Below are 10,759 nucleotides of genomic sequence, written 5' to 3' on the forward strand. Positions count from 1 at the left end.
TCCCCAGACAGAGATAGACAGAGAGAGACAGAACCGGGTCACAGAGTGATCGCCCAGGTCCCCAGACAGAGATAGACAGAGACAGAGATAGACAGAGAGAGACAGAACCGGGTCACAGAGTGGTCGCCCAGGACCCCAGACAGAGATAGACAGAGAGAGACAGAACCGGGTCACAGTGATCGCCCAGGTCCCCAGACAGAGATAGACAGAGACAGACAGAACCAGGTCACAGAGTGGTCGCCCAGGTCCCCAGACAGACAGAGACAGAGATAGACAGAGACAGACAGAATCGGGTCACAGAGTGATCGCCCAGGTCCCCAGACAGAGATAGACAGAGACAGAGATAGACAGAGAGAGACAGAACCGAGTCACAGAGTGGTCGCCCAGGTCCCCAGACAGAGATAGACAGAGAGAGACAGAACCGGGTCACAGTGATCGCCCAGGTCCCCAGACAGAGATAGACAGAGACAGACAGAACCGGGTCACAGAGTGGTCGCCCAGGTCCCCAGACAGACAGAGACAGAGATAGACAGAGAGAGACAGAACCGGGTCACAGAGTGATCGCCCAGGTCCCCAGACAGAGATAGACAGAGACAGAGATAGACAGAGAGAGACAGAACCGAGTCACAGAGTGGTCGCCCAGGTCCCCAGACAGAGATAGACAGAGAGAGACAGAACCGGGTCACAGAGTGATCGCCCAGGTCCCCAAACGTGACGTACACAGACAGACAAACAATACATAGACAGTGCCTGGTACTGACAGACAGAGACGGGCAAATTACATATCTCCCAGGTGCCCAGGCCCCGCCCCCGCCCCCCCCGGCCCGACTCACTCAGCCCGTCCCAGCGCAGTGCCCCATTGCAATGTCTCCAGCCCAGGTTAATTGGGGAGAAAGTGTCTCTGTCTGTCTCTCTATCTCTCTGCGTGAGAACACCAGCGGCAGGTTGGGGCCACAAACACAGCGGCGAGCGACAGTGTACCGTGGCGAGGTACAGCGCGAGCTGGTGCAGGAGGGCGACGGCAGTGAAGAGTGATGTCAAGGTCCAGGTCGGTGATTGGAGCGTGGGCAGGTACAGCAGGAGCGGCGAGGTCGGGGCGAAGGAGCGGTGAGAGACTGTAGAGGGACTTGATCGGGGGCCCGGGAGAGGCGAGGGCCCAGGGGCAGCACGGGCCAGCCCACACTGCGAAGGCTTTCGACAAGGTCCCACACAAGAGATTAATGTGCAAAGTTAAAGCACATGGGATTGGGGGTAGTGTGCTGACATGGATTGAGAACTGGTTGTCAGACAGGAAGCAAAGAGTAGGAGTAAATGGGGACTTTTCAGAATGGCAGGCAGTGACTAGTGGGGTACCGCAAGGTTCTGTGCTGGGGCCCCAGCTGTTTACATTGTACATTAATGATTTAGATGAGGGGATTAAATGCAGTATCTCCAAATTTGCGGATGACACTAAGTTGGGTGGCAGTGTGAGCTGCGAGGAGGATGCTATGAGGCTGCAGAGTGACTTGGATAGGTTAGGTGAGTGAGCAAATGCATGGCAGATGAAGTATAATGTGGATAAATGTGAGGTTATCCACTTTGGTGGTAAAAACAGAGAGACAGACTATTATCTGAATGGTAACAGATTAGGATAAGGGGAGGTGCAACGAGACCTGGGTGTCATGGTACATCAGTCATTGAAGGTTGGCATGCAGGTACAGCAGGCGGTTAAGAAAGCAAATGGCATGTTGGCCTTCATAGCGAGGGGATTTGAGTACAGGGGCAGGGAGGTGTTGCTACAGTTGTACAGGGCCTTGGTGAGGCCACACCTGGAGTATTGTGTACAGTTTTGGTCTCCTAACTTGAGGAAGGACATTCTTGCTATTGAGGGAGTGCAGCGAAGGTTCACCAGACTGATTCCCGGGATGGCGGGACTGACATATCAAGAAAGACTGGATCAACTGGGCTTATATTCACTGGAGTTCAGAAGAATGAGAGGGGACCTCACAGAAACGTTTAAAATTCTGACGGGTTTAGACAGGTTAGATTCAGGAAGAATGTTCCCAATGTTGGGGAAGTCCAGAATCAGGGGACACAGTCTAAGGATAAGGGGTAAGCCATTTAGGACCGAGATGAGGAGAAATTTCTTCACCCAGAGAGTGGTGAACCTGTGGAATTCTCTACCACAGAAAGTTGTTGAGGCGAATTCACTAAATATATTCAAAAAGGAGTTAGATGTAGTCCTTACTACTCGGGGGATCAAGGGTTATGGCGAGAAAGCAGGAATGGGGTACTGAAGTTGCATGTTCAGCCATGAACTCATTGAATGGCGGTGCAGGCTCGAAGGGCCGAATGGCCTACTCCTGCACCTATTTTCTATGTTTCTATATGTGTGCGCACTAGGTCTGTGCAGCAGAGCAGGTCTCCAGTCGTCCTGGTTAACCCTTGTCACTGGACCAAGACCTCGCTCTGTCAAGCCCGTGTGGTGGCTGGTGTGCAACAGTCACCCCACGTTAAAAAAATCCACGCACAGGCATCTTCCACCCTTCAGGATGTAGTTCGGGATCTGGAATATTACGTCCTTCATTGAAACATCTGTGAACTCATCTCTGTTTGGCGAGGAAGCAAGTTATCCTCGCTTCGAGGGAGTGCCTCGAGGGATGATGATGATCTCTGTCTCTCTCTCTTCTTTCTCATTATCTCACTATCCTTTCCCTCGCTCCCCTCTTCTTTCTCTCCCCCTACCCTCGCTTTTTCCCCTCTCCTCTCTCTCTCCCCCTCTCTCCCTCCCCCCTTTACCCCCTCTCCTCTCCTCTCCTCTCCTCTCCTCTCCTCTCTCCCTCTCCCTTTACTCCTCTCCTCCCCCCTTTTACCCCCTCCTCTCCCTCCCCCTTTACCCCCTCTCTCCCTCCCTCCTCTTTCCCTCCTCCTCTCCTCCCCCCCCCCCCCCCCCCCCCATTCCTTGTTGGTAAACGGAACTTGCTGTGAAATTGCCCGGGTTGTAATCACCGGTTGAGGCAGTGAGTTTGTTGTTTGTTTGTTGGAGTTGCAGTATCAGGGTGGGGTCAGTGTGATTGCAGTGAGATAGTTTCCAACAGGAAGAGTGAGCCGTGAGTCAGCCAGCCTGAGTTGGGGCGTGAAGGGACTGGTGTGACGAGTCTGTGCAAATACTGCCGGCAATGGAATCTGCTGAACTGAAATTCCGGGATGAACAGAAAACAACAGGAACATCTAACGGAGGTCCCCAGGTTCTCATTCACAGCCACAGGGTCATTGGTTGGACACAGCCCATAATCTCAGCTGACTGTCCACTGAACGGAACGCACATTGCTGGGCTAGCCAACACTACCACATTTCGGCAGATTGGAAGAACGGGAGAGGTGCGAGTTCTCCCCGGTGGCCTGAGGCCAATATTTGTCCCTCAACCAACATCATTGAAAACAGACTCACTGGTCATTCATCATATGCACTCCCTCGAAGTGAGGATGACTTGCTTCCATGCCAAAAAGAGTTGAGTTCACAGGTGTTACAATGAAGGACCTAATATTCCAGATCCTGAACTACATCCTGAAGAGTAGAAGATGCCTGTGCATGGATGGTTTTAACGTGGGGTGACCGTTGCACACCAGCCACCACACGGGGCTTGACAGAGCGAGGTCTTGTTCTAGTGGCAAGGGTTAACCAGGACGACTGGAGACCTGATCTGCTGCATGGACCTAGTGCGCACACGTATCGCACAGTGTGGGCTGGCCCATACTACCCCTGGGCCCTCGGCTCTTCTGGGCCCCACCTCTCCCGGGCCCCGATCACTTCCCTCTACGAACTCTCGCCGCTCCTTCGCCCCTCCTGCTGTGCCTGCCCGCACTGCAATCAGCGACCTGACTGTGGGAGCTTGCTGTGCCCAACTTCACAGCCATGTTGCTCGATGTCACGTTTCACTGCACTTAGGACGGTAATTCATTGGCTGGCAACCACTTTGTGACATCCGAGGAGGTTTAACGTGCCTCACAAATGCAACTTCCTGGTTTCTATTTATATCCTGCAGTGTCCCCAGACAACACCAGAACCCAGGCTCACTCACCAATCAGAGCGGGACTGACTGGAGGTCATACTGGAGAAATGTCATTTTCCATCAGTCAAACTTCACAGAAAGGGCCAGAGGTATGTGGCGTAATCTGCCTGGGGAGTAGCGCTGCAAGGTTTGGGGCATTCAGAACGCAGGCACAAGTGGTGTAAGAGAAACAGTTCCAATTCCTCCAGCAACTTTCACCCTGTCAGTACGTCCCAAAGGGCCTCACAGCCAATGAAGGGCTTTTATTGGTCACTGTTATAATGCAGGAAACGCGGCAACCAAATTTGTGCGCAGCAAGCTCCCACAAACAGCAACTTGATGATAAATGAGCAGACCCTCTTGTTTTAGTGGTGATGATTGAGTGACAAATATTGGCCCCAGGACACCAGTGCAGACCATCGAAACAGTGCCACGTATCCAGTTAATCAGGATGTGAATCATTGGGGCTCTTCCCATTCCAACAACACAGATTGCAGGGCGATACGATAGATGTGTTTAAAATGATGCAAGGTTGGACAGGGTGGGTAGAAGCAGACTGTTTGCAGTAGTCGAGGGTCTAGGCGACAGACAGAAGAGAAAATGTAACAGATTGAGAACACACAGCGAGAGAAACCTTCACAAGAGAGCTGAGAGGCTGTGACATTTCACTTCCTAATCAACAAAGACCACCTCGAGCTCTGTCCAAACTCATGCTCCTCTGCCAAGCCTCACCGCAGATGTGCTTTCCCCCTGGGACACCAAAAATAAACCCCAATTTCTCTTCTCCACGACCAACCAGCTCCATAAACCCCTCTTCCCCCTGCCCTCTCCAAACTCATTTCTAACAACAAGTGAGGAGCTCACGGACTTTGTTATCCTGACAGAGAACATCTCTTCAGCAGCCTCTGCCAGCTCCCCCACCCGTCCCAAACTCTCCTGCACTAGCCCAGAACCCCAAGTCTCATTCTATCGCCTCTTCCATTTCCCCTCTCGGAGATTGTCTCATCCACCTTCTGCTCCCTCGACCCATTCTCACTCAACCACCGACATACCCAACATCCCTCCCTGGCCCCCATGTTAGGGGACACTGCAAACAGTTCCCTCTCCTGGGGTACAGACCCCCAGGGGGCCTTTCAACCTTGCTGTCATCACCCGCCCCGCTCCTCAAAATACCCACCCTTGACCCCCTCGGTCTTTGCAAAGTACCGCCCCCAGCTGCAAACTCCCCTTCGTCTCCAAAGTCCTTTGACCTGCCTGCGCCCCTCAAATCCTTGCCTATCTTTTCTGCAACTCCATTTGAATCCCTCCAATCAGCTTCCTGCCCCAGTGCAGAAATGATCCTAATCAAAGTCACATCAGCATTGTGTGTGACTGTGACTGGTGCTAAGCTATCCCTCCTCGCCCCCCCCCCACCCCCCCCCCCCTCCACGTGCCTCCAGCCTTTGACACAGTCGACCCACTCCATCGCCTCTCCACCATCGTCCAGCTGGGTGGGACTGCACGCACCTGGTTCCATTCTTACCTCTCTAATCGTAGCCAGAGAATCGCTTGCAACGGTTTCTCTTCCCACCCCCGCATCGTTACCTCTGGTGTCCCCCAAGGATCTATCCTTGGCCCCCTCCTATTTCTCATCTACATGCTGCTCCGTGCAGATATCATCTGGAAACACGGAGTCAGTTTCCACCTGTACGCCGACGACACCGAGCTCCACCTCACCCCCACTTCTCCCGACACCTCCACTCTCTCCAATTTGTCACATTGCTTGTCCAACATCCGGTCTTGGGCAAGCTGCAATTTCCTCCAGCTAATCTTTTGGAAGAGTGAAGCTTTTGTCTTCTAAAGGCATATCCTTCCCTATCAGTCCAGCTCCCTCCCTCAGTCACTGTCTCAGGCTGAACCAGACTGTTCGCAACCTCACCAACTATTAACCGCCCGAGCTGAGCTTTCAACCACATATCCCCTCCTCCATCACAAAGTTCCACTTCCGTCAAACCGGCGGACTCTGCATCCCCCTCAGCTCATCGGCTGCCCGTGTCCTAACTCGCACCAAGTCCCGTTCACCCATCACCCCTGTGTTCACCCTCCTATGGGGCGGATGAGCGGCGAGTGTTTGTGACGAGATGTGGTGGATATTTATGGCAGAGGAGCGGCGAGAGAACGTGGCGGAGGAGCGGCGAGAGATCGTGGCGGAGGAGCGGCAAATGAGGGTCCGGGGCCCAGGGGAGGCGAGGCGAGGGCCCAGGGGCAACACGGGCCAGCCCACGCTACGATAAGTGTGCACTGGGTCCGTGCAGCCGAGCTGGTCTCCAGTCGTCCTGGTTAACCCTTGCCACTGGACCAAGATCTAGCTCTGTCAAGTCCGTGTGGTGGCTGGTGTGCAACGGTCACCCCATGTTAAAAAAATCCACGCACAGGCATCTTCCACCCCCTCAATTGGAGTTCAGGACCAGAACATCGGGTCCTTCATCAAAACATCTGTGAACTTGTGGAAGCAAGTCATCCTTGTTTGAGGGACCGCTCTATGATGACATTAGCTCTAACCCTTATGCCTCAAATGTTAAATTCTGAACTTTAATCCATCCCTAATTCTATAACCACCTCCAGCCCTACAACCGTACCCCCGCCTCCGCACCCCCGATCTCTCTCTCTCCCCCCCCCACCCCCGCCGGACTCTAGCCCCTCGAGCAAACCTCACTCATTTTTCCCCCACCATTGTTGGCCGTGCCTGCAAGTGTTCAGACCCAGAGCTCTGGAATTCCCTCCCTAAACCTCTCCACCTCTCTCTGCTCCTGTAAGCCCACCTCTTTGACCAAACTTCTAAATCACCCCCTCCAAATAATCTTTCCTTACCTCGACGTCCATTTTTTTGATTATTTTTCGACGTTAAAAAACACAAGGATTAGCAGCCGGAGTCGGCCATTCGGCCCCTCGAGCCTGCTCCGCCATTCAATGAGATCACAGCTGATCTTCGGCCTCAACTCCACTTTCCCGCCCGATCCCTGTTTCGCTCGATTCCCCGAGAGTTCAAAAATCTATCGATCTCAGCCTCAAATACACTCAACGACTCAGCCCTCTGGGGCAGAGAATTCCAAAGATTCACCACCCTCTGAGTGAAGAAATTCCTCCTCATCTCAGTCCTAAATGGCCGAGCCCTTATCCTGAGACTGTGACCCCTGGTTCTAAACTCTCCAGTTGTCATTGTTCCGAAACAATCCAGACCTTCCTTGTTGCTTGAACCTCTCCCTCCCAGTTTGAATGTAATTTTCAAAGTTAAGTGCAGCTTTACTTCCACCTGTACTGTTAGGAGACACAGACCCATCGCTGACCCGGATAATATCCTGAAGATCACTCCCTCAGGAATGCACCCACCGTTTGCCTTCTCTGCTTTGGGCCCTGAAGTTCTCTCTACCCCACACCACAGCCTTGTCGACTAATCCCAGCGTGACACAAGATCAAACACTGTGCTGAAACCTAAATACGTCACAGCCACAGAATTCCAGTGTGTCAACAAGTCTGTAATCGCCTGGAAATACTCCAGAAAATCCGTGTGGCAATACCTTCCAACTCATAAACCCATGCTGACTCCCCCACCACTCCAAGCGTTTCATTTTGCGGTGTTCCCTAAAATATTATCCACACCAGACACGTGGCTGGGTGGCCTGTAAGTCCCCAGGACATTCCGGCCCCTGTTCTCTCAACTACTTTCCAATAATCAGACAGTGCTGCCATTTCGAGAGATTAATAAATTATCAAGGAGATACATACTGGCTCTTTCTTTCAGGGCCCTGGTATGAATTATTCCAAGAGAACCAGACTTTCTTTAACCTCGTCCCCTCAGCAGCACTGCCAAAATAGAATGATACAGCATAGGAGGCCGCCATTCGGCCCATCGAATCCTGCCAGCTCTTTGGAAAAGCTATCCATTTAACCCCAATTCCCTGCTCTTTCCTCACAGTCCTGCACATTTTTCTCTACAAGTATTTATCCAACCGTCTTTCGGATGAGACGTTAAACCGAGGGACCCGTCTCCCCTCTCAGGTGGACGTAAAAGACCCCATGGTGCTATTTGGAAGAAGAGCAGTGGAGTTCTCCCCAGAGTCCTGGCCAATATTTATCCCTCAACCAACATAACAAAAACAGATGATCTGGGTCATTATCACAGGACTGTGTGTGGGAGCTTGCTGTGCTCAAATTGGCTGCCGCGTTTCCCACATTACAACAGTGACTGCACTCCAAACGTACTTCATTGGCCGTGAAGCGTTTTGAGACGTCCGGTGGTCGTGAAAGGCGCTATATAAATGCAAGTCTTTCTTTAGGTTTTGTCAGAAGATCTGGAATTTTCACTTGGACAGGTATCTCATGCTGAGGGTCCTTCACACAAGGCAGCACCCCTTCAGCAGGACTGTAAACTGGGTGTCAGCCTGCAACCCCACTGCCCATCGGAGCCAGGGTCACCCACTGGGACCAGGCTCACCCACTGCCCATCGGAGCCAGGGTCACCCACTGGGACCAGGCTCACCCACTGCCCATCGGAGCCAGGGTCACCCACTGGGACCAGGCTCACCCACTGCCCATCGGAGCCAGGGTCACCCACTGGGACCAGGCTCACCCACTGCCCATCGGAGCCAGGGTCACCCACTGCCCATCGGAGCCAGGGTCACCCAGTGGGACCAGGCTCACCCACTGCCCATCGGAGCCAGGGTCACCCACTGCCCATCGGAGCCAGGGTCACCCACTGCCCATCGGAGCCAGGGTCACCCACTGCCCATCGGAGCCAGGGTCACCCACTGGGACCAGGCTCACCCACTGCCCATCGGAGCCAGGGTCACCCACTGCCCATCGGAGCCAGGGTCACCCAGTGGGACCAGGCTCACCTACTGCCCATCGGAGCCAGGGTCACCCACTGGGACCAGGCTCACCCAATGCCCATCGGAGCCAGGGTCACCCACTGCCCATCGGAGCCAGGGTCACCCACTGCCCATCGGAGCCAGGGTCACCCACTGCCCATCGGAGCCAGGGTCACCCACTGGGACCAGGCTCACCCAATGCCCATCAGAGCCAGGGTCACCCACTGCCCATCGGAGTCAGGGTCACCCACTGCCCATCGGAGCCAGGGTCACCCACTGGGACCAGGCTCACCCATTGCCCATCGGAGCCAGGGTCACCCACTGCCCATCGGAGTCAGGGTCACCCACTGGGACCAGGCTCACCCACTGCCCATCGGAGCCAGGGTCACCCACTGGGACCAGGCTCACCCACTGCCCATCGGAGCCAGGGTCACCCACTGGGACCAGGCTCACCCATTGCCCATCAGAGCCAGGCTCACCCACTGGGACCAGGCTCACGCACTGCCCATCGGAGCCAGGGTCACCCACTGGGACCGGGCTCGGGGCTCACCCACTGGGACCGGGCTCGGGGCTCACCCACTGGGACCGGGCTCGGGGGCTCACCCACTGGGACCGGGCTCAGGGGCTCACCCACTGGCACCAGGCTCGGGGCTCACCCACTGGCACAGGGCTCGGGGCTCACCCACTGGCACAGGGCTCACCCACTGGGCCTGGGCTCACCCACTGGGACCGGGCTCACCCACTGGGCCAACACCTTACTGCTGCCAGCTTGGAGCCCGGGCTAGAAGTTCCTCTCAGTGACTGAGCGCAGGCGGCAGGGATCGAGTGGGCTCTTGCTGTGCTGTAAAGCTTTTCCTGCAACACGTTCAGCCCAGAGCCCGGCGGCCCCCGGAACTCCCCCCCTAAAGCCCCCAACACACACATAGCCCAATACTCAACCCACCCCCTTACCTGCCAGGGCCAGGGCCAGGACCGGGGCGAAGAGCCTGCGGATCATGGTGCTCCCGTTTCGGCCAAGAACACCTTCCTGAAAGTGAAACACCTTGAGCAGGTCTGGGTCAGCTCCACCAGTGGTGGTGGTGGGGGGGTGGGGGGGATATCCAGCCAGAGACACCCAGCAACAGCCCAGGCACCCCCCACCCTCAGCCCACCCTGGGACCCCTGGCCCGACTCTCGCAGCTCGTCCCAGCGCAATGGCCCATTGCAATGTCTCCAGCCCAGATTTATTGGGGAGGAAGTGTCTGTCCCGGGCACTGACCCCCCCTGGGCTGCAGAATGGATCAAGCCGACAGGTTGCGCTGAAAGCTGTTGCCACAAAAGGTGGAACCATTGAGACAATGTGGTTCCAAAGGGGGGTTTCACCTGCCCAGGCTGCAATCACCAAACGCACATCCAGGCTGGCTTTTGGGAAATTCAGCCCGGGAGCAGCGCACACACACAATGTAAACAGTCACACTGATGTCAGACAGGGAACGGGGGGGACAGAATGGCCAAAGTTAAACTCCAGGAACAACCTTTCCTCCCCTCCTTACCTGCTGTGAGATCTCCCGCCCAGCCTCACCTCCACAAAACATTAACTTCGGCACAAAGTCCCCGAGTCAGGAAGCTGGGAGTCAGTGCCCTGATTCAGGGAGTTTCTGGGCTGTTTATTGGGGGAATCTCTTCAACATGTGGACCTTTCATTGTGGCACCTTCTCAACTTTTCATTTCAGTTCCCCACCCCCCCCCCCCCAACAAGGAAGAGTAACACACAATTTAAAACCACGCCCCCGCAAGAAGCTGCATTTATATAGCACCTTTAATGTAGTAAAACGTCAACAAGGTGATTCGCAGAAACGTAGAAATTTACAGCGCAGAGGAGACCATTTCGGCCCATCGTGTC

At 54.7% G+C, this 10,759-nt stretch overlaps 1 protein-coding gene across 3 annotated transcripts in view; it reads right to left on the minus strand.

The window, feature by feature from the left end:
- lsr (lipolysis stimulated lipoprotein receptor) overlaps positions 1-9,924 on the minus strand; it is a 37,405-nt gene extending 27,481 nt beyond the window's left edge. For all 3 annotated transcript variants that reach the window (XM_070872300.1, XM_070872299.1, XM_070872298.1), the window contains exon 1: positions 9,829-9,924. In XM_070872300.1, coding sequence (XP_070728401.1) covers positions 9,829-9,874 — 46 coding nt within the window. In that variant the 5' untranslated portion in view covers positions 9,875-9,924. The remainder of the gene's footprint in view (positions 1-9,828) is intronic.
- Positions 9,925-10,759: the final 835 nt, after the last annotated feature.

The sequence above is a fragment of the Pristiophorus japonicus genome, unplaced genomic scaffold (genome assembly GCF_044704955.1).
Source record: "Pristiophorus japonicus isolate sPriJap1 unplaced genomic scaffold, sPriJap1.hap1 HAP1_SCAFFOLD_304, whole genome shotgun sequence".
NCBI classification, from domain to species: Eukaryota; Metazoa; Chordata; class Chondrichthyes; family Pristiophoridae; genus Pristiophorus; species Pristiophorus japonicus.